Source organism: Rutilus rutilus (assembly GCF_951802725.1).
Source record: "Rutilus rutilus genome assembly, chromosome: 20".
Lineage (NCBI taxonomy): Eukaryota > Metazoa > Chordata > Actinopteri > Cypriniformes > Leuciscidae > Rutilus > Rutilus rutilus.
In genome coordinates, this window is record NC_140225.1 from 3,843,240 (window position 1) to 3,867,036 (window position 23,797).

The window sequence follows — 23,797 nt, forward strand, 5'->3', positions numbered from 1 at the left end:
AAACATGCTTGACAGTTTATATAGTCAGCCATTTTGCATTTAATGACTTACGCAAGGAACTAATGCCCTATGTTTTGAGAAGTATGACAATTCAACAGAGAAATAGTATAATAGGCCTATATTTTGATCAACATGACATAAAGAGTTGATAATGTAACAGCAGACAGTTGTACATTATCAATTTCATGAATGTACTGAAGCATTTGCAATTTGTATAAAAGAATGAGAAATTACTTTTATGATGTGCACAAGTGACAAGATGATGTGATTTCAGTTGTGATCTGAGAAATGCATCAAGGCAACTGAGATAAACTATAAGACTTATTGGAGACCCTGCAGAATCACTGTAGACCCACATAAAAGAGTCACAGACCACATAAAAGAAAGTGAACACAAACTGCCTTTTTAATTTGAGTATTTCATTAAAAAAATAAATAATTTAAACATTAAAAAATGTAAAAAGGACATCCATGGTGAATTTGATCTTGTCACAGTGTGTGTGGGTGTGCTGGCCAGAATTTATGTCAGGTGAGTGTGGATTGCATCAATTTGCTCCTGATTTTCAAAGTACAATGGCACAGGCACTTGTTGGTGGAACACTTTTGGAAAAAGTGTCAAGACACTTTGATTTCTTTTGGCCACTGATGATTAACTGTGCAGAGAAAATTGAAAATGACATTAAAAACATGTCCATGTATGTCTCTGTAAGTCATTTATTTACTAGAGAAGCTATTGGTTTGGAATGCAGTTAAAAAAAGAGATGGGTGTTTATTATAGTTTATACAAGTTTAGCGAGAGAGAGAGAGAGAGAGAGAGAGAGAGAGAGAGAGAGAGAGAGAGAGAGAGAGAGAGAGAGATTTTCATTTCCTTAAGTAGCTAAAGCAAACACACACCTTTATGGGATGCAAGTTAAAGAGAATTTGGTAAAGACAGAGTATGATAAATCCCACATTAAGTGCACACAGCCTACATTTTAGTCCAGTTCAGTAAGCTATTTTAAGAAAAATGTATATTTAGATATAAATTAGACAGTTAGATCATCTCATTTATAAGAAACAACTCAAACCAGAAAGGAGTAAACATAGTCTTACCAGAAGAGGCCATCTCACGCAAGATAAAGACAGGCAACAAAAGAAAAAAAAAAAAAAAAAAAAGAGAAGACTAGGGCAGCTAAACTTACACGTGCTTAGCTAAGTTTAAGCCAGACAGAACATCAACCTGACCGTCCAGAACTTTTTGCTCTATCAAGCTAATCGTTTATAAATAATAAATGTTGCATCATTGCTAAACAACAATAACTTAGATTATTTAATATACCTCAAGTCGTGTCGCTGTACAGTCTCCCCCTACTGGACGCATCTGGAACAGCAGGGATCTACCGGCTCCAGGTCTGCAGCCTCCCCCTACTCGGTTCTGCTGCTGAATGTCGTGGCAATATAAACGCCTGGCCGCTAGATGGCGCTGTTTTGAATTCCCCATAGGCTTGAACACACTGCCTGTTCCTGTGACGTTACTGCGCTGCTATGGTGATCCGAGAAGCGTCCGTGGTTTTGAAGAGCAGTTTCAGGCGCCAATAAGTATTATAAAAATCAAAAACGTAGACTAAAAATGTATTAAAACACGGTTTTATTTTTGTCTCTCAACCGGGGGATTAGTAAACCAGCTGTATTCTCGATCAAATGCACTCATTATATTAAACACGGGTGTTAATGGAGCATATTAGATCAATTTCACCGATCCTGCATTTGGATTTGAATAATTGTAACTCTCCCGAAGCTAAAGACAGCAGATATGTTCTGACAAGTCCACGCTCACTTGAATCCTGTGCAAGACTGGGAGTGAAACCTGTTGATCTGCTGTTCAGATCCCTCACAGATGTTATTGATGACAACCTGGAGTCCTCTTTGGAGGAAGTGACTGTATTATATGAGGAGTACGAGAGAGGACGAAGAGAACGACTGCGCTTGTGTCGAGAGGAGAGAGAGCGGATCATACAAGAGGGCTGGAATAGAAAGTCATCTGTAAAACCCTTCACAGCCCTGGAAACGGTCCTAGAACAAAAAGCTGAGAGTCAAAGCACTGACTCCAAAGCCAAAAGTCCCAGTGATCCACGGTTCACAGATGACCGTGTTCATTCAAAGTCTGCGATCGCCATCTCAGACAGGTTTACGACCACGTGCGCTCAGAAGTTCCCCTACAGTTTCAGTCTGGCCGACCTCAGACGTTCTCCTGCGACGGAGCGCCGACTAAAAAGCCTCTCGCAGGAGATCAGTCGCAAACTATGCATCACGATCCCGGAAAAAGATCATAAGATTGCCGCATTGATGCTGGCCAAGCATGAAGAGGAGCAGTTTCGTTTACGGCAGAGCACTTTTGAGGAGCAAAATCGTGAGGAGGAGAAGAGGCGTGAGGAGGCGCGGAGAGCTCGCTTGGAGCTAAAGAAGCGAAAAGAGCTTCTACGACATATCCGTCGCTGGCAGGAGGACTTGGAGGAGCGAAGGAGGTATCGAGAGGAAGAGGAGGCCGTTCTTACGGAGCAACGCAAACGAGAGATGCTTCAACAGGAGGAGCGCTGGAGGAGACTCGCCGAGGAGCAACAAACTCAACGCAGGTTCAAGCATAACGCGGCACACAGGGAAGCGAAAGAACGCAAGCGCTACCAGGAGAGGCTCCTGCAGGAGAAGGAGCGCAATGAGGAGGCGCAGCGAGAGAAGGAGTTGCAGGCGGCGCGTGATAAAGAGCTGCATGCGATGAGGAGCAAGCGAACGCAGGAAAAGAGAGAACTGAGGAGAATCAAGCAGGAGAACGAGAGGGAGCTTCTCAAGCACCTCCTCCTAAAAAAGGAGGCCGAGGAGCAGGAGCACGTGGAGAAGGAGATGAAGAGAAACGGACTAGAGCGGAAGCTGCAACGCTCCTGGGAGAACCGTGAAGTGCTTGTGGAAGCGCGCGTGCAGGAGATGCGACTGCGCGCGATGAAGGAGGAGGAGCAGATGCGGATGGCGCAGGAGCGGGTGGAGAGGGAGAACCGGGATTGGCTGGAGCAGAAGCAAACGCTGGTGAAGCGGTGCCAGGTGAGGATGGAGAACGCCGTGCGTCAGGCGCAGGAGCAGCGGAGTCGCAGAGCTCAACGTGTCCGACGAGAAAACCAGGAAAAGGAAACGAATCATCGCAGACTACAAGACCGAGTCGTGGAGGAGGAGAAAGCACAGTGGGAGCAAAGATACGAGGCCGTGGCGCAAAAGGACGAGCGCAGGGAGAAGCTGCAGAAAGAGAGAGCCGAGGTCACGGAGAGGAGCCGGAAAGTGGCTCACGCCTCCTGCTACATGCGGGACAGGGTGAGGGAGCAGACGTCCCGGCGCACCTTTGACCAGATGGCTCGAGAAGCCGAGCTGAACGCTCACATGGGTCGCCTGAAACCATGAAGAGTGCTGATAAAATAGTCCTACTGATTCAAATCAAATTACAATAGTATTAATGCAGCCAAACAATAGACACAAATCAAGTTCATAGGCACATTTGCAATGTAAATCCAGCGTCCAGCTGAAGTATTAGATTAGTTTTATGGATGTTTTTTCATACAAATGATGTGTTTACAGTGCTGATAAATGTATTTATCAAGTCAAAAGACGATTAATACGCTTTTAGACTTCACCAAAGACCGGCCATGTATTTATTATATAGAGAAATTATTTATTTATTGACTTTTATTTGAACAAATAATGTGATTTCTGAATGCTTTATTAACCAATAAAGTTTTGGAATATTTCACAATATTTCTCAATTTTTTTTTATTTTTTATATGGACTTGTGTTGCAAATTTGAGACCAACTTGGTTAGAAATAGTGCTGTCAAATCAATTAATCGCATCTAACGTAAAAGTTTGTTTATATGTGTGTGTGTGTATATATATATATATATACAGTATATATGAAGAGTTCAGATGCAAAAGCCTCTAAGTGCCATCTGACATTTTCTTCTAAAATTATCATTTTTATAAAGCTTGTATATTTAAGTTCAGTCATTTCACTTAAATGGGAATGAAATTACCTATTAATTGTTATTTAAGTGAAATTACTGAACTTAAATATACAAGCTTGATAAAAATGATAATTTTGGAAGAAAATTTCAGATGGCACTTAGAGGCTTTTGCATCTGAACTCTTCATATATATCCTCACAGACACACACACACACACACATATATATATATATATATATATATATATATATATTTATAGATATAAACAGACTTCTATGTTAGATGCGATAAATCGATTTGACAGCACTAGTTAGAAATCTTCACAATGTGCTTGGCCAGTACTATTGTTAATTGCAAATTCAGTCAGGGCATTCTTGTGTCAAGTTACTAAAAAGATTACCAATAAAATTGCAGGTTTAAGATAAATATAGTCTGTTGCACATGTATTGGTGTCTCAATAGCTATCTATCAGCAACAGACCTTTTAAACAAGTTCATCTTTGTTGATCCTGGAACAGCATTCCAATCAACCAATCAGATTTGAGGGAAAACTTTACAGTTTTTGTCAAGTTTAGGCTTACACCCAGGGTTAGGTTAGGGTAAGACACGGGTAGGGTTAAGGTTAGGGTTAGGGACAGGGACTGTTTTTGGACAGGAATGTTGATCCACACAAATGATTTGCAAAACACAAAAAATGCACACAAACAGTGGCTTTAAATGGCTTTTAATAGATTGTCACGTACCAGAGAGATTGTCATGCCATCTCAAGATTGCACTGGATTGTAATTCTAAATATAAATATTGGTCTATACTAATATAAGGCATTCTGGGTTTAATAAAAAACTTCAAAAAATAAGCAACAATATTTTTAAACTCTTTGGAAAAAGAGCACTGTATTGCACAAAATTATTGTAACTTTATGGCAGAGAGAAAAAATTACTTCAGCTGTAAGACACAATCAAATTTGATTCTAGGTATAAGAACGTAAATATCAGTCTTTTTCTCTTTGATTCAATATGACAGTGTGGAGGCGACAAATGACCCAGAGTCGGACCCTAACTGCACATAAACACCAGCATGCCACAGGCTTGTGTTTTGTTTCTCGGCAAAAAACAAACCAGACAAAACTCAAAAGAGCATATTTATAAAAATATACACATTTCAAAATGAATCATTACACGTCACATATCTGGCTGTTGGATTGTTTTTACAGATTAATCATCTGGCAGTCCGAGCGCCAACAGCACGGGAAGTCCCATGCCCAGGATGAAAGTGAGGCTCTCTGTGATGCTCAGACCGCCCTGCTGCTGGTAGGATCCAGATCCTGCATGATGGTAGAGGTGAGTGGAGCTCTGCTGTCCTCTGCTGTTGATTTCAGGCAGAACATGAACTGTGGCCACATACAAGAAAGTCCCAGCTGAGAACAGCATGCCAATGCCTGTAGCGCTCAGACGGCTCTGGGACGAACCGTTAGACTGCAAAAGATAAAAAAAAAAGTATTGATTACTTATTATAAAACGGATAGTTCCGGTCCTTGATTCTGATTGGTTGATCCGCGTTCAAAGCCGTTGTAAATTACTCAACAAACACACACCTGTGACCGCATTACATACTGCGCAACTGCCGTTTGTGATGCCTTGTTGCTGCATGTGTTGCTTGGCAACCTCTTTGGAACCACATTGCTTGGCGGAGGATTAAACGTGTTATGTAAGGGATAATGTAGAGCGAGGCAGTTGTTATAGCGAATACAACCCCAACAGGCTGATCAGGACTTCATTCAGGTCTTGAATCAGCCTGAAGGGGTTGTATTCGCTAGGGCTGTAATCAACCAAAGAAAATCTTGGTCGACTGAAGTCCTGAAATTTTCGACTAAAAATTACGTTAGGAAAAAAAACGTTAAATTAATTAGCTGCGCACTGTGCGCGGTACTTGGTAAGCCTTGTTGTCCGCCTAAATGAATTATAAATAAACATAAAAAACTAATAGGCTATTTGCAGTATATTAAATCGTTTTTGACCTTGTTATTTTGCACTGAAATGAGTCTGACACACAAGTCTGTCGGCTCTGACAGCGTTGCATCATGTGCACCTGCGCAATATGCAACATAATTTAGACAACTGTTTTTGTCATATGTATTATAATAACTGACAGACACTATCATTTCAGCCGCTCTGTGCAGCTGCTCTGTGGAGCTCAGCTGACTGACTATGACTATGAATTAAACACTCTCACAATTAAATAAATAATATTCAGCAAACCTTCTAGTAGCCTACTTTCTTCAATCTGTCGCTCTTCTCCAGTGGGTTGGGCTAATCCAAAAGAAGTAAAAACAAGGGGGGTGTTCTGAAGACAGGCTGTTACCTGTGAAACAGGGGTGCTCTGAAAACACCCCCATTAGCAATTAGTGCTTTCCACCTGATGAAATGAACGCGGCAAAACTGATGAAATGAACGCGGCAAAAAAATCGACCAATCTGAATTTTGGTCGAGTCAGAACGTATCGACCAAATAATCGACCAATCGACTTGGAGATTACAGCCCTAGTATTCGCTATAACAACCGCCTCGCTATACATTATCCCGCTTATTACATGGCTACCTACCAAATAAATCAATGATTTGACACAAAATATGGATTTAAAAAGGAGTTTATTGATTTAAAAACAATTGTATTGCTTCCGCTAAAGAAAATAGTCCGTTCTGTCTCTACGGTTAGAATCCTGCGTCCATAGCAACGCTCTGTTTTCCATGGCAACGGTGTGTCAAGAAATAACAGACTGCATTCTACATTAGAATTCAACCAAGCCATGTAATACAATTTTATATTTTTTGTTGTTGGTGTTTATTTTATGAATAAAAATAAATATGAAAAAGAACACTTTTATGGAGTAACCGTTTTATAAAAGCAGTAAGCCCCTTGAAGCCGTGTTTTACAGTGGATTTAGAACATCCGCTCCGCGTTGTGCCCGCGTAACGCCCCTTAGCTGTTCTAAATTCACTGTAAATCACGACTTCACGGGGCTTATTGCTTTATTTTAGATCAGTCCAAAATAAATAACAACAGAAGAATTAAACAGAAAATATGTAACATTAGTTGCACTACTGTAATGTTCAGAACATACATTCTCTCTCCATGACACACTCACACCCCAAACATTCTTATCTAGTTACTTATTAGAAACAACCATAACAGCTTCAAAAATTCAGCTTCATAAACAGGGTCTAAAACGTTTTGAGTTTGTCCATTTTCGACCGCTTCCAGAGGTAGTCAGAGGTAGCACAACTCTTCTGTTCGACCGCATGTGCATTTACACTATGAAAGCAATCCGGTCGAATGTGTTAGAACAGCCACAAAAGACGTCTACTCTCCGCCAACTGACCTAATGAGTAAACATTATGGGAAGCGCTCTAGCCAGAGGGTTTAAACTGTCGGCCGGAGACCCAAGTTTGGTTTGAAGACGAAAAACGTACCAAACACAATGTTTTCTCTAACACACACTCGCAGCGTTCGGCTGGTCTTGTGGCTGTAAGAGCAGAAACTAAAGCTGATGCTCTCCGTGTGTTTTTCTGTCGTCTCTGGTCGCGTTCATATGTAAATTTCGTGAGGTTATTTTGTCCATTAGCACACATTTATCCACCCATAGACCCTCCCCTCGAAGAAATCAGGACAGAAGTGGTTAAAGTGGACAAAAGAGACACACCAGGAGTAAACGGGAATGTGTCTCCCCTGTCTACTTGTGATCCGATCGACCAAAACGCATCTTAATACCAGGTGAAAACAGGGCCTAAGTTTCAAAGAATGAATAAAGAGAACAGGGTCTCTCACCGCACTAAGGATGAAGTAAGTGCTGATGGCCATCAGTGGCGCAGCAGCAGAAAACGCCAGTAAATGCGTCTGAATAGTCTTCCTCTCCAGACCTGCGTGCATGAGGAAAGACACAAGACCAAACGCGGCTGGAGCCTAGATATAGAGAGAGAGAGAGAGAGAGAGAGAGAGAGAGAGAGAGAGAGAGAGAGAGAGAGAGAGAGAGAGAGAGAGAGAGATGTTCAAAATCTTTCTTTTTAGTAAACGCTGTGTACACAAACATTGTTCTCAATGCTGGAGTTCATGTGTAGAGCCTTCGAGTGATACTTCGAGCAAAGTGTCATGTTGTGTCGAGCCTTCTTAGTGTTTTAAAAATAGCGAGTTTTGATGCTATTATAGTAGTATCTCAAGCTCTGCCATTCAAAAGGCAATTTGACCGAAAACGAAAATATGGTAAAACTTAAAAGTGGCGTTTCCATTCTAATTATGCTTTTAAACGAAAGTTTGACTCGGGTAGATTGACAAAAGACCCTAGGTTGCATTTTGGCAAGAGTTACGCTTCAAGGAATAGATTTAATCAGTTCATGCTGGGAATCAAACCCATGATCTTGGTGTTACTAGGGTCATTTGACTCAGCAGTGTAATTACAGAATGACCGATACCAGTGAAGTCTCACCTTGTGCAAAATGACAGCAAAAAACACGACAACCTGCACGGACACCTGCGATGAGGCGGCAGCTGCACCCAGAGCGACACCATCAACTGAAGAGAGAGAAACAATGTGAATGTCATGCAAATAAGTTCCTCACAAGCTGTGGGCATCTCTTCACACCGGACAAAACACTGCAACCAAACGATCTGAGGCATCATTATTCACTTTGTGTGAAAACAGAAATGCAACACTAGCCATGAATTGTTGCATTACCCGACAATGAGTTCAGTCTGTTTTTAGTCCCTAGATTGTGTCCCTTTTTTGGTAATTATAGGAGAGATGCTGTGATAAACACACAACGGAAGATTATTTAGAAACCCATTGTTCACTGACTTGAATAATCATCCTCAGGACAAGCACTACTGGCATGATTCACTGCAATATAATCTGTTTTATCTGGGCAATGTGGGAAACACAATAGTGGCATTGAGGCCCTTGTTACCTGCGGCGTGAATAAGCAGACCCAGGGTGGCAGTGACACTGTTGCCACTGTGCATGCGCACTCGGGGTTCTGGGAAACAAGACAAACAGACATGTTCTCAAGAGAGCATTCGACAGCATTTCACACCGGGTTGTCTTTCCGCAGACTTCATTGTGTCTGTGTGCGGCCAAGTGGAATACATTACGTTCATGATGCATGCTTGCAGTTGTGCTTTATATTTTCAATAATACACTAAGAATTCAATTTGACACATTACAATGAACTACTGAGAATTGAGGACTTGTGTGAATACAGTAATTGTGCTTGATGCACATGCAAAAGATCTTAAAGGGATAATTCACCCAAACCTTTTAATTCTGTAATTAATTACCCTCATGTCGTTCCAAGCAAGTAATTTTTTTAATCTTCAGAACACAAATGAAGATCTTCTTGATGATATCTGAGAGCTTTATATTATTTGTACGATCTCTTTGAAGCGTCAAAGTGGTAGTTGCGTAGCTGTCAATGGAGGGGCAGAAATCTCTCAGATTTCATCAAAAAGAACTTAATTTGAGCTCCAAAGATGAACGACATGGGGGGGGGACTAACCCTTTAATCAGCTCTAAAAAATAGGCCTAATCTTTAAGCAAAGAGCAATTTCTTATAATTCTGGTTTGATTTTGAGGAGAAATTTTTTCAAGAGTCACTCCAAAAGGTAGTTTTTTTTTTTTTTTACAGAGAAGTTGGATTAAAAATGCTAAATAATGTTTTATATCTGACATGATAACTCACTGAATTAAACAATACATCATGAAATCTTTTGTTGTAAATGATTAAAAACAACATAAGGGAACCTACACTATAAATTTCTATTCCGAACACAGCCTGTGTTTGGAAGAAGTGAGTGCATAATCATAGAACTGTGTTTATGATGATAAGTTTATGATTGAGGTACCGTTCACGGAGCAGTAGTTGGCAATCTGATCCGCCACAAACATGAGCGTAAAGCCCAAGACGAGAGAGACTCCTATGAAGAAATGAGGACGCAGACCTTTTTTTTCGACTAGATGAAGCGTTGAATTTGATCCAGATATATTTTGATTCCATTCCATTGTGGAGCAATACCAGTCTATAAGTGGAGAAGGAGAAAACATGTATTCTCAAACATAATTGATCATGGCCTGCTGAGTATGGGGTTACCATTTAAATGACTTTACATAAAAGTAAACAAAGACAAAATGTGTGCATGACTCTACATATCCATTCCCTGATAGAGAAGTGAATGAATATAACAGAGGAAGATGGCCAGTCTTACCTTTCCATGACTCCTGCACTAACTCCACCCCCTCAGGGATGATGATTGACAGGGCAGTGCCACATAGAAGCCCCGCCCCCAACACAGTAATCAACTGCAGCTTGTGCTGTAAGGGTGGAGAAAATGTCTTAAAATAACTTTAAACTTGTATTTTAATGTCAAAATAGACAGTTACTGCATTAGCCATGGACTTACATGGTTTATAGTATGACACTGACAAAAAGTATCAGAGTATTGCAATGTTTTTTAGACATGCACCACGGTAATATTTGAAATACCACACGAACGTGGTAATCTTTCCAAATATGCCACAGTAACGTTACGTTTTTTTTGTACTATGACATTCAACTCAATATATATAAAGTTGAGCTCTGTTAGCCACAGCACAGAGAGATTTTTAGATCCAAATATCAAGTGCAGAAAAAAAACAGCTAACGCGTTACGTGACTAAACGCAAATCCACAGGTTAAAGTACAAGGTATAGTAAAAACCTTAATGATGCAGCTTAACTTCATTTATAATGCATGCAACAATGTACATATAGTGTATCTAAAACGTTTGTATCTGCATTTGATATTGCTTTATCGTCTGTAACGTTATGTATCCCGTTATGCATAAACACTTGTTGAGTGTTGTGAATCATCTTACCTCTGATAAATTGATCAATAGTGGAATTGTCCCGAGCACGAAACATCCCACGAACATTGCCAGAGAAATGAGAATAACACCCCAAGCTCCGTCCATGCTTGCTTCTGTTATTCAGCCCTTCCGATTAAACCTCTTAACGCACATTCAAGCTGCATCACGTGTAACTTAAACACCCTAAAATACAAAAGGATGACCCAATATCTTCTTTGAACACTCAGTGAAAGGCATAGTGGAGAGTTCTCCTCGTCTCAACACCCTCCATAACCTTCCACAACCCTAAACAACACCCCTAGAGTTTGAGAAACTGAATTACATGAAACTAATGCTTAGACTGTACATAGACTGTAAAAAGGCTCAGAAGAGAGTTCGATTCATTTAAGAGAATCGATTCTTTTCGGTGAACTGATTCGTTATCACCCAGAAGTGTCCTCAGAAAAACCCTCAGTCGGTTCATTTTTCATTACGTTTTATTTCTGTAGTAAAATTGCTGTTTATTGGTATGTTATCACTATTAGGTTATGAAGATACACGTCTAAATTACCTCAAAACATTTAAAATATCTTTTGATCGAGTACATTTTGTGTATATAATATAACCACAACACAACGTTTGTGGAACATTATTTGCTTACGTTAGGGGGAAAAACAAGCACAGTTGGCAAACAGACTTATTTTCAACAGCCAAGCAAGTCACTTAAGTATACTGTGAATATTCATACTAAAATTTTGTACATTGTACATTGAACATTAGACATGGGCACGCGCAAAAGCCGTTGAACTAATTGGAGAGCGCGCGCGGACCACTGCCTATGAGAGCATCTGAGGTAAGAGGCTTTCCCTCACGACGAATTACTTAAATAACTTTTAAAATACATGAAAATATTCTATGAGAGTATTGTCATAAGAAGATTCAGGTTATATAGGTAATACGAATTTTAAAATAACACGACTAGAGCGCTGTTAAAATGGTTATCATATCAGCTTCATGCCGACAATTTGAATTCAGAACGGCGAGTTCATTACTATAGCTATATAAATATAGAAATATAACAATGGAGTCTAATATACTTGACCTCTATCTCTTTGTCCCTTCAATATTACTGTAGGTAAACACTTTAATATATTTTGCCGACGCCAAATGCCGTCGAATGATTCGACTTTACCATTGAAAAGAATCGATTCAGATGAAAGATTCGTTAGTGAATCAAACATCAGAGACAGCGTGAAAGCTTATGACTCTATGTTCCGGTTTTTCCTGGTCTGGAGACACATCACAAGACTCCACCATAAGACCATGAGAGGTCAAAGATTGTACTCACTGTTTCGTGGCAGAGGAAAGTAAGCTGCCATAAAACGATATCATGACTCCTCATAGGAGGTAAAGAGCACTTTAAAACCACATTATTTAAACTTTAAACAGATTTTTTTTCTTGTAAAGGGTGTACACTTGTTTGTTTTAAGTTAATTCACTCAATAGTTAAAGTCATTAGTGTTCATCAACAACACAAAGAGTCAGTAATTAAACATTTGGTCAGAAAGAAAATGGAATATTGCTTTAACATCATACCTTTTAATTTCTGTATAAGCACAAAATACTAACTCAATTCTGATATATCAATATAAATAATCATACTGTTCACTGTAATCTAAACTACGCTGCTTGCTTAAACTAAACTATGTTTTAAATAAGTAGAAAGAGTCAGTAAAGTGAAACAATTAGTACATTTCTTTGTATAATATTTATAAATGACATGGGTCCACAAAGTAATAATTTCTTCACACTTGATATGGTTTTGTCAGTAAATGTCTATTTTATTGTTCAAAGACATGTAAGAGATTGAAGATGACACTGTACAAAAGATCATTTGAGGGGAGGTTGAGATACAAAACTATTAAAAACAGCAATCGCAAGCATAGTATGATCTTAAGGGAAATCTGAATGGACAAAAAGCAAACAATTCATGGTCGACTGTACATGGTTTTGCTGTCTAAGCTGTACAAATGTAAATACAGTTTAGTTTTCCAAGAGCAGCGCAATGCTTCTATTTACAAAAATATTACACCGATTTAACCTCTTCATTCCAGTTCAACAGCCAGTTAATTCATAAGATGGAAAAATAATAGACAAATGAAATAAATACTGTGGACAACATCTGTAACAAACAGGAAAAGTCATAAAGATGCATAAATAAATTATTGCCACTGCATCATGCTTCAAAACAGTGTTTTTCCTTAAACAGATCCAGGATGCAGTCATACGGACATCACCTACAGTATCTAAGCAGCAAGAGCGTCAGACGTACAAAGCACCGCAGTTACTCGTTGTCCAAACAAGATCAATAAAAAAATAAAATAAAAATGGCTTGAAATTGTTACATACACCATGATAATGTTACATATTTCACACGAAGTGCATAGCCTACAGTGTTATTTGCATTTAAAAGTTACAAAGCTCCTCAGTGATCGATAGATTAGTGTGATATACATAAATTAACTAAAAACCTCACTGATTAGCTTCCTAATGTTCTAATTCACAAGCTTACATACTGTACACCCGACGACTGTTTCAAGTCAACATTTGTTGCAGAAAATGACAGTTTAAACACTGCATTGCTATTCGTGTAAACAAATGACACAATGAGAACTATTTAGGTCCACTAGCAGGAAAGATTAACAAATTAAGGGCTGGACAGAGAGAATAAAATGATGTTAAAGCAAGTACTCGGGCACAGCCTTTGTCTGCTCCAATAACTTTCTTAAAAAATGTTTCGTTTCCAGTTCTGACTTGCATTTCAACAATGCACAGAGAGCAAAAATGCGATATGTATATAATGGACAAAGTAGCAAAAATGTCTGAATATTATGGCGACGACTAGATATAAAGAGTGTAGTTGTCAAAAAAAACTAAACGTTTTAATAGTGGTCAATAAATAGTGGTCATTGTACTAGTTTTTGTATTCTTTTTTTCAGACTTCAACCACTAAATGATGCATAAACCCAGTCAAATGATCTCAGAACTGCAAGTGTCAGTGAACAGCTTGTAAATGCACACAGGTAAGAAGAACCATAGCATGGATTCTGTTATTTCCAGTTCTCTTGTAAAAATTGCAAAGGAACACACCACAATAGCAACAAAGTAGGCCATATGAAAGAGGCATATGTTTATATGACCCAATGAGATTTAGCTATCATCATTACCCAATTTTTATGGTGTTCAGGGATTCTGGGCATGTTTCAATGCACTTTTTTTCTTTCGTTCTTTTTTTTACAGTAATTTATAAGTAGTAAAATATGTTTAATGGTTAACGTCTACATCATCATTTGTTAGCGCCAATAAAAAATAAAAATAAAAATCTGATGAAACCATCATTTCATACCCATGCATAAAAAAAAAAAAAATTCCACCTTAAGGTCCACATAGGGAATCTGCTGTGCGTTTAAGTTCAATTTGTTACAGTATCAGTTTATTGACGGAACATTCCACAGTAGAGCAACACAAAGTTGGTCCATTTGATGCCTGATTCAGAAAGTAGTGTCATATCACGCATAGCGCAAGTATGTATTAGTAATGCAAAGGTTTACATTTAAACTCTTTTGAATCATTGGATGGACCTTGAATGGTTACAGGGATAGCGAATTGCCTTTGAGTCTGCAAGTCTGAAAGTGGCTTTTCCAGTCGAGACAATTAGTGTTCGGTGGCTGATTTCCTCACAATCCGTTAATTCAGCAGGCTGGTGTGAGTTTTCCCACTACTAATGGCCTTTGTGTTAAATACATTCACTTTGGTAGAGACGAATGGAAAGTTGCGTGAATTAAGACATGTCTTAAATATATTGTGCTATAGTGCCATTTCAGCAGGGCCAAGAAAATAATATTTGATTCTCTTGCCAAACTCAAAACTTCAACTCAGCAGTCTGTCATTCTGATTGATGTTTATTCAACAAGCTTTTCGAAGATATGTGATTTCACGCAATATTTGATAAATGATCAAATCCACCATCACTGAAATGTTTTGGGCCTCAGATGGCAAACATGGAGAAATTGTTATTGTAGAGCACTGTCTGTTATCTGTTGCCATATACATCTTTTTTTTGTTCTTAACAGTTGCCAAACTGTATTAATTGACCATTATCCTATGCAACCAATGAAGAAATATCCAGATTTGGGGGTAAAATTTGACCTGTAAGCGTCTTTGTGAAATCCGCCCCTATATACAATTTTACTGCCCACCTGAGATAGCACTATAGCGATTTCAATTCATCATAACATAGGTGAATTAAAAATTGAAATGGCAAATTAGTGATCATTACAATTTTTGGTATTATTTACTAGACATGCGCTTGCAAGGGCAAGAAATTTGGTACTGACCAAATGCTGTACGAACAGGGCAAACGATGCAAAGACGAATTATGAAACTATGATGAGCCAGTTTCTTATAGGTGGAGTACAATCACAAGCCACTTCAGATTCTTGACAATTGGCCATCCTGTCTCCAAGCCTTAATAATAAAGGAGTGTTTTAGCTGTCAGCTGTGATGGATTCACACACACACACACACACACGCTCACACGCTCACACACACAAGTGTAGTGTAGTGAGGTGTAGTGGATCTCCTGCTAGTTTCTCTTAAGTTCAGTACATGGTGTGGCCCTGGCATGGGTCACTGATGCACCTCGTTCTCAATAAGGCTGTCCTCTCCGGACTGGAAATCCCCCTCGGTCACCACTTCCTCATCCTGTGAGGACGCCTGGCCCTCGTCCTCGCCAGTGGTCTTCTCGTCCTGTAAGACTTGAGCGACGTACGTCTGCTGATAATAGAAAGAACGTGAAGATGTAAAGCTGAGAAAATAATCAGAGCTGACAATATAGCAATACATCAATGCCATATGAGCAACTACTACATAACTACTGTTTGACACTAAAAACTAGGGCTGGGTATTGACACTAAGTTCACGATTTGATTCGATTTCGATTCACAAGCTTTCGATTCAATTCTGATGATCTGATCAATTCTGAATTCTCAACTAATGCTGTAAACCAAACGGAACCCTGTCAATTTGTACATTTATAACATTAAGGTTAAATGTAATTGATTTGTATACAAACATTAAAATTACGCAAAGACGTTTTCATAATAATACATTTATAATAACTTTTTAATGACATGATTACGTTGTTTCTACTCTAATTCGTTTTTTTTAAATATAACATTTTATAAACTTAAACTTGTTTCATGACGAATTTATTCAAACATACATTAAATATTGAAAAACATGTTAAGTAAAAATATGTAATATAGTGCATATATTAACAAAATACACCTCTCTAAAGCAAACTGTTCCAGCTGACTAAAGAGTTTATGGTCCCTGAATGGCTTTTCTGAGGTAAATATAACATCACGTGACATTGTTTACAAGCTGTTTTATTGAAGTGTTTCCGCGGTTGAACACTCATTGAGCGATTACATGAGACATGATACGTTTTACTGTATCTTTCAACATACCTTCAGATGTTCATTCATGCTTATTTTGAGCTTTAACTAGTAGTAAAGCAGAAGAGATGATCAGTTCAAGTGCCGCTTGAAGTGAGGCGTCTACAGTATTTTGTCACACCACATTAAAGTGTGCCAAAGCAATATTTATTGTTTGAATTTTGTAAAAAAAAAAAAAAAAAAAAAAAAAATTTTGAAAGCTGAGACTTTCTTTTACATCAAAACTAACAAAGCACAAAGCTTTTTGTGATTTATTGGATGGGAGGTGCTACAAAGTTTTGTTCATTCATCCACTGAAAACGGCATAGACTAAAATAATTGATTCTTGGAATTTTAAGAATCGATATCATCGGTTCATCAAAATGAGAATCGATTAAAATCAATCATTTTTTTAACCCAGCCCTGCTAAAATCTAGGGATGCAAAAATTCTTTCTTGCTCAATATGATGTGACACAGACACAGCTGTCATGATTATGAAAACTTACCACAGACTTGACAGGTGGGGATGAACCTGGTGGTCGTCCATTGTCCACACCGTCCATGTCAACCTGTTGTGAATACAGGAAGATCACTTTGCTGATTAGAGAAAGTTCTAGGCTAGACTGTGTATGAAAACTGAAAAATTACATAACGTGGTTTCTGACCTTATAATTATGCGCACTGAGGTATTTGAAATGACCGAAGACGACATGGCAGAGGCAAATGATGATGGTGATGATCAGAACCACAAAAGTAAACATTGATGTTGGAGCGCTAAAGCCTTTACAATTTAAAAAGCAAGAGAGAAGAAAGCAGGGGAGAAAAACATGTTAGAGACATGACAATAATCTTTGTGCAGTTAATCTGGAGTATAGTTTCTAAAGCCTTATTTCAACAGTAATCCTCATCTTTTTGACCACTGAAATGCACCATTTGGTAACTGTTGCACTTTGTGGTAATGTGCGCACATTTTAAATATGGACACTTATATTACTGAAATGCTGGAAACTGTTTACAAGAATAATATTACATTCACCACTCCAATACTGTTAGTATATATATTATATACATTAAATTAATTATATAGATAAATGAGGGCTTTTTTTTATCTAATTAATTAGACAAATTTGACTGAGAAATTACCCCCAAAGATCATTTAAAGCCATTATTGTGTACAAATTTTTTATTTGATTCAACATTTATTACACATAACCTTTTATGCATCAACGGCCATGAGGGTGAGTAAATGACAGAATTTTCAGTTTTGGGTGAACTATACCTTTAATGGGATTTTATTAATATTATGGATTTTTTTTATTTTTATGAAATGATACTCTAAATAAGAACCTAAACTGCCAGTAGGTGGCGGTAAATGTCTAAATGAGTAAGTCATTGGGCCCTATCATACACCGGTGCAATGCAGCGCCAGGTGTGAAGCAAGTGTTTTTTTGCTAGTTTCAGCCCGACGCAGTTATCATTTTCATGTCCTGCGTCACATTGTTTAAATGGCAAATGCATTTGCGCCCATCTGTTCGCCCATGGGCGTGCTGGTCTGAGAACGAGGTGTGTTCAGGCGCATTGTTGGCACGTTGCTATTTTGAGGCAACAGAAATAGACTGCGCCATTGACGAACTGAAACCTGGTCTAAAGTCAATGGCGAACTATTTTTTTTGTTATTTAAAGAGCGCTTTAGTAATGTGCGCCTATAGGCGGGTTCACAACGCAGTACACTCTGCTTATTATGCACACAGGGACGCGCAGCAGCAGCACACAGACTAGCCAAATATTACAAATAAAAGGATTAGCCTACAATGTAAAAGATTATTATAGTGTACATAAAGATATGGTGGAATCCGGCTTGTCCCGTAGATTATCTGCTTATGCTTTATCCTCGCGCACGAGCAGATCCGTTTCCTCTCTGGAGAAGCGTTCAGTCTTTCCACTATTAAATTGTAATGTAATTGTAATGTAATTAGAGAATCCGCCATGGCGCCAGTGCAACTGGCTTTTAAAGGGAATGTGAGATGAGACTCTGATTGGTTTATTGCACGTTATGCCCAAAACACACTACTCATTAAGAGAATAGGAACAACCCTTTTAGACCATGCGCCGGGAGCGCCGACCATTTTTCCCATCGTTAAACTAGCAAAAGTGGATTCGGACACGGCCTAAGTGCACTTGCACCGTGCGCTTTAGATCACGCGCTTAAATCGTTAAAATAGGGCCCATTGAGTCATTCAATTTATTCAAATGGCTGATTCATTCAGGAATTAAGTAAATGGCTTTCTTTATGAATGGGCCATTTAATCATAGGTTCACCCGATTGATTCGCTCAAAACACAGATTCATTCAGAAAGTACAACAGTTCTGCTCTGGCTTTATAGGTAATATTTTCGTAAGCAAAATTGAGCAAAAGCAGACAATATTGTGTCTAAACTATAACACAATATTAACCTAGTTAATGAACGGTTGTATAAAATCACATTTGCACTCATGCTATTCGGGACAAAAACATCACTCGTGTGATATTGCGCTGCATCCATCGTTTTGAGAGATAAAATGCAAGATAGAAAACAATTGAAACTATAGCGTGTCAATTTTACATATTTTTTTAAATGGGCTATTTAAAAAAAAAAAAAAAAAGGATATTATTTTCCTATTATTAAATATGATTTTATTCATCGTCCAAGCAATAACAGCAAGCGTTTTATTCAACAGCAAGCGTTCCCGGGTTTGTAGAATCACAGAACTTGTTCCTCCGCCGTGAATAAATAACCATCCGGATGCACAAGTTTTGTCACTGCGGTGCCATGCTCATTTATTTTTACAGACGTCCCCATGAGAAACAATTACTGTCCGAATAGGACTTTTGACACCTAAAAAGGCTGTATAGGAAGGCAGCTCATTAGTGTTTAGAACAGAGCCACTGTTTGGCGGTGTCTTACTTGTACGGACAGTAGAGAAGAAGAGCAGCCAGAAGAGGCAGAGGATGGGTGCTGCCACCACTTGGTTGACAGCTCCAGAGTGGATTTTCTTATCCAGTTTGGAGGGCAGGTAGGCATAATACATGTTATACCTGTCCACCAGGTGCTTCAGTAGCATATACATCAGCCCTGCAGACAAAATTAAAGTCAGACTGGTTTTTACACTGTTTGAAGATGATGTGAGTGGTGTTTGCCTGTGGAAAAACCACCACCACAATGCAGGAATTCTTCTTCAGCGAGTAATGCGCCACTCACCAAATGGTACAATAATTGGACAGGTGATGCTGTAGGTCATGACCACAGTGAAGACGTTCATCATCCAAGCATAAGCAGCTCCAAACTGGAACTCATAAGCTTGATGCTGTAACAAAACGCAACCACACGTGAATCACAACATACGAGTTATTGAGCATAATGAGAGGAATTCAGAAAACAAAGGATTGAATAAATACATTAATGGATGAGATATATTGAGTCATCATGTTTATATGATTATAATAGTAAGGCTGAGTATCGTTTACACTTGCAAACTACACAGACCTTCTTCACGTTGCGCCTCTCGGCAGCTGAACGTGCCAGGCACAGTCGGATCATGTACATGAGAAAATAAGGAATGCGTAACAGGTCCATGGCGTTACCGATGAAAGCAGACGCGATAACATAGTTCACAAAGAAAGCTCCGTTATCTGGAAGGAAGACACACCTAAAGGAAAAGAAATCAAGCCATAAAAACTTGTATCTGCAGTCTCAAAATGTACGTGCATAAACCAAATGTTTTGTAAATCCTTTAATCAAAACAGGATGTTAGAACTGCAAACCCTTACTCGAATCTGACTTTTGCCTGGTCAAGAAATGTCTTGTCAAAGAGCCACCGGAAGAAAACATCCAAACTGCATTTAGGAAAAGATCATATGAAATGTTTAATGCAAATGAAGAAACAGGTCAGTCCAAAATTACCTGGATCAAACAGTTTAGATTATTTTCTTTTTTTTTTACACAAAAAGGCAATATTTGTATTTGAAAAATAATTTTCAGAATATACAAATTACTATAATTTCAAATCAAAATATACATCATTAAAAATGAGCAAACTTGCATACATCACCAATGTCAAAAGGTTGTTTATTCAGGATAATGTTGATTAATAAACTATTTTAACCCCCTTTTAAGAATAAATTCACCATTAAATTGTTTGCATGCGAAATCCAAAATTGGGTCTCAATAGCTATTATGAAACATTGTTACTGTATTTTCTCATCATAACATCTCTAGTTCTAACTTTTCAATGTAAACCAGGTATGATAAAATACCTGCTCAGGCCCAGAGATGGCAGCAGCAGAACCATAAAGATGAGGAAGGTGTAGCATTTGTGCATGGTGGTTCTGTTCTCTCCAGATCTGAGAAGCAAAGGTCACATACTCTCTGAGTCCACCACAATATTTAGCTTAGCATCTATAAATGTTGAAAGCATTAAAAAAATACATTGATATACAGGGTTTGGCATTGTACCGTGTCCAGTGGGCCTCAAAGAAGGCAGAGTAGTAGACGATGGTGGGGAGAAGGGCCGAGAAGCACCACAACAGCAGGGTGGGGAAGAACTGAGTGATGATGGGGTTCTGGAGGAACAGACACAGAGGGAAAGGAGGGAGGTGATGAGTGACAGAGTCATGACCCCCATAGTCACACTGCATTGTGATGTGCATGCTGTTTAACAGTCTCCTTACATTTAGGTACTCTACGGGTTTGGTGACGTTGAACTTGTCCATGGTGGAGATGATGATGGCAGGGGTGGTGAGGAAGAAGAGCAAGATGAAGAGAAAGCAGTTTATGACAAGGCAGCGGAGCCACCAGTTGAGGCCACCAGTGGACAAATGCTCCCTGTGGAGAACAAAGTACAAGGTACATACAAGATAATTTATACAACTACTATAAGTATATCCAACCTTACCTTGATACATGCAGTACATTTACGTCAAGCAGCATTTTCTATATAGCAAATCTGACCTACTTGATATTGTCAAAAATGTAAACTATATTATTGCCCAGTGATGTATATAAAAAGTTGGATAAATAGTACAACCTACTATTGTAATATTGAATATATTACATCCAAATTTAATCTCATACACTTCCAAAAAGCGATGTATAGCAATTCTCAGCTGCCTTGATTTTTTTATTTCGTTGCAAAATGTAATTATATCCTCGGCCAGCTCTTTTTATAAAAGTGGATATACAAGTATGTCCAAATATACAGCATATCTCAACTACTCGATTGCTTGTATTGTCGCAAAATGTAAACTGTAAAAATTAATATTGTTGCCCAGCTCTAATCTGCTAAATGCGACTATAGGGCATGAAGATATTAAAATATTATAAACATTAACATAATATTTGTAAAGCTGCTTTGAAACAATGTGTATTGTGAAAAGTGCTATACAAATAAATTTGACTTAACAATACTCTCCAAAAATAGCCTAGTTACATATTGCATATTAAAATGGCAAGCCCTAGTCAATATCATACAAGTAAAAATAAAATTAATAATAATATGCTCTTTCAACTTCCAGTGTGGTATCATCGATTTCAGATTTTCCTGCATGTAAAACAAATGGATGTGCGGTTTATTCTGGCCAAGAACTGCCCATTAACACAGGAAGAAACTGACCAAAGTGGATCCTGTCTAGCACTGTGAAACTACAGTCATAATAAATTCATGAGATTCAAGATGAGGATGTTACCAGTAAACATTCTGTGGATTTGGAGCATATGTGACTGTCCAGTTGAATGTGTTGAGCCCGTTGCTGTGAGGGGAGGACTTCGGCTCTCGTCGACAGTGGCAGCCGTGACACTGACAAGCATTAAAATCTTTCAGGATGCTGGGAAAGGAAAAAAAACAAACAGATATTATGGTACCTCAAAGAATACAATGGTACTACCATGATCATTTTCAGTACTTTGGTTAGTGCCAACACACACAGATAACAAAATGTCTATTAGACTTACAGGGCTGTCATGGCTTCATTCTGGAAGGTAACAAAAGCCATTCCCAGAGGTTTACTGTTGACTTTCTCACGTTCTTTTCTGTATTCTTCCTTTAGTTTGGCCTCAAGGTTAGTGTAGTAGTAGACAGCCTCTTCCTGCAGGGATGGATTAACATTACAAGAGTTAGACATCACTACTAAAATACTTTTTGTTGTAAAGACCCCATGAAATAAAAATATATGATATGATATTCTGGTCTCTAGATATGGCACAGGTCCCATCCTCAATGCAATGTGATTTTCTGGCATGTTTGATCAACTGACATTGCATTTTGCGCAAAAGTCAAGGTGCTTTGAAGGGAAAAATGTCCTCCCTGTAACTTACTAGAGAGGCATTACAGTCATCGTCCAGAAGGGGGGGATGTGTGCTACGGAAAAATGGCTCTTGTGATAAACTGTAAGTCTGCTTATCTAATGAGGACACTTGGGAGCTGCTTAATATACCAAGCGCTGATGTTGAACATGTCTCACAGCAGCAGAGCGTACATCATCCTGACTAATATGACTGTAAATACAATGAAGCGGAATTACAGGCAGCAAGACAGCGGCTGTGACATCCTGACTGCGTGTCTACTGGGGAAAGGTTATGCATTCATGATTTACATTTAAATGTGAAGTGAAATGCATGATGGTTCATGTACTAATACGAGATCTAGATACCCGCTACTATTCAGAACACTTTGGGCGGAGTGACTGGAGAGGTTATAATGCATGTGACATGTGAAACTCCCATGAGCCTCAGGGTGACACTGACCTGCTCGCAGCCATTGATGATGCAGCAGCAGAGGTGGCCGCAGGGTTTGGGGTTAATCATAGTGGGAATGTGCTCCTTGGCCATCAGGTCCGTGTAGAACTTTTTGCTGCGTTCCGCCTTTTTTCTGTAGCAATTTACATTAAAACATGATAATGTAAACAAATAAAATACAAATTTCAAACAAACAAACGCATAAATAACTAAATGAAGTACCTGACTGGGCAAGAGGCCTAATTTACCTATCATTTACTATCTATCTTTTATAATATATCTTTATAATATATATATCTAATATAGATATCTTTTATTAATCACAATTGAAATATAGTAGATATCAAGGCTCTTTCTTTCTTTTATCTATTTATTTTTCTTTTATCTATCTATCTATAAATCAATCATAGTACATATCAATGCCATTTGATGCTATGTCAATTTTATTTTATGTAAAAAAGTAAAAGTAAAGTAAAAAAAAAGGAATGGACACAAAGCGGCACCTTATTTATATAAAGTTCCTTGTGTACAATTTTTAAAATAGAGACTGAAACTCAACTCAGCTTGTAAATTTTTTACCTTTCAGACTCCAGAGACATAAGCTTGGCAACATCGTAACAAATGCGAGCATCCAGAACTATGCAGTTTTCATATGCTTTCCTGGATATTAAAACAAAGAGAT

At 38.5% G+C, this 23,797-nt stretch overlaps 3 protein-coding genes across 5 annotated transcripts in view; 1 reads left to right on the plus strand and 2 right to left on the minus strand.

Annotated features, from left to right (window-relative positions):
* Positions 1 to 1,528: 1,528 nt before the first annotated feature.
* Positions 1,529 to 3,857, plus strand: LOC311279277 (uncharacterized protein). The gene has a single exon (XM_084390653.1). It carries the CDS (start codon positions 1,710 to 1,712, stop codon positions 3,420 to 3,422), a length of 1,713 nt encoding a protein of 570 aa, XP_084246779.1. The 5' UTR covers positions 1,529 to 1,709; the 3' UTR covers positions 3,423 to 3,857.
* An 828-nt stretch (positions 3,858 to 4,685) lies between these two features.
* LOC311279980 (zinc transporter ZIP9) lies at positions 4,686 to 11,200 on the minus strand. Its single transcript, XM_084391840.1, has 7 exons — positions 10,877 to 11,200; positions 10,229 to 10,334; positions 9,869 to 10,042; positions 8,935 to 9,003; positions 8,457 to 8,542; positions 7,802 to 7,936; positions 4,686 to 5,452 (listed from the first exon to the last, which is right to left on the minus strand). Exons 1-7 carry the CDS (start codon positions 10,970 to 10,972, stop codon positions 5,192 to 5,194), a joined length of 927 nt encoding a protein of 308 aa, XP_084247966.1. The 5' UTR covers positions 10,973 to 11,200; the 3' UTR covers positions 4,686 to 5,191.
* A 1,461-nt stretch (positions 11,201 to 12,661) lies between these two features.
* The window catches only part of tmem63ba (transmembrane protein 63Ba), a 35,561-nt gene continuing 24,425 nt past the window's right edge, over positions 12,662 to 23,797 (minus strand). For 2 of the 3 annotated variants that reach the window (XM_084391175.1, XM_084391173.1), the window contains 14 exons: positions 23,695 to 23,775; positions 23,125 to 23,248; positions 22,333 to 22,466; positions 22,068 to 22,205; positions 21,054 to 21,207; positions 20,839 to 20,945; positions 20,640 to 20,726; positions 20,154 to 20,219; positions 19,870 to 20,032; positions 19,585 to 19,690; positions 19,291 to 19,458; positions 17,011 to 17,126; positions 16,852 to 16,914; positions 12,662 to 15,682 (listed from right to left, as the gene is read on the minus strand). In XM_084391175.1, the coding sequence (XP_084247301.1) occupies positions 15,536 to 15,682; positions 16,852 to 16,914; positions 17,011 to 17,126; positions 19,291 to 19,458; positions 19,585 to 19,690; positions 19,870 to 20,032; positions 20,154 to 20,219; positions 20,640 to 20,726; positions 20,839 to 20,945; positions 21,054 to 21,207; positions 22,068 to 22,205; positions 22,333 to 22,466; positions 23,125 to 23,248; positions 23,695 to 23,775 (1,654 nt within the window). In that variant the 3' untranslated portion in view covers positions 12,662 to 15,535. The remainder of the gene's footprint in view (positions 15,683 to 16,851; positions 16,915 to 17,010; positions 17,127 to 19,290; positions 19,459 to 19,584; positions 19,691 to 19,869; positions 20,033 to 20,153; positions 20,220 to 20,639; positions 20,727 to 20,838; positions 20,946 to 21,053; positions 21,208 to 22,067; positions 22,206 to 22,332; positions 22,467 to 23,124; positions 23,249 to 23,694; positions 23,776 to 23,797) is intronic. The other variant, XM_084391174.1, reaches the window with a different exon arrangement.

Bases quoted from the DNA above. Each gene is read 5' to 3' on its own strand.
- LOC311279277 (XM_084390653.1), top strand. From the start codon at position 1,710: ATGGAGCATATTAGATCAATTTCACCGATCCTGCATTTGGATTTGAAT.
- LOC311279980 (XM_084391840.1), bottom strand. From the start codon at position 10,972: ATGGACGGAGCTTGGGGTGTTATTCTCATTTCTCTGGCAATGTTCGTG. The intron at 7,937-8,456 runs GTGAGACTTCAC...CTCTATATCTAG, and splicing joins TTGCTGTCATTTTGCACAAG to GCTCCAGCCGCGTTTGGTCT. The intron at 5,453-7,801 runs GTGAGAGACCCT...TATCTTTTGCAG, and splicing joins CTTACTTCATCCTTAGTGCG to TCTAACGGTTCGTCCCAGAG.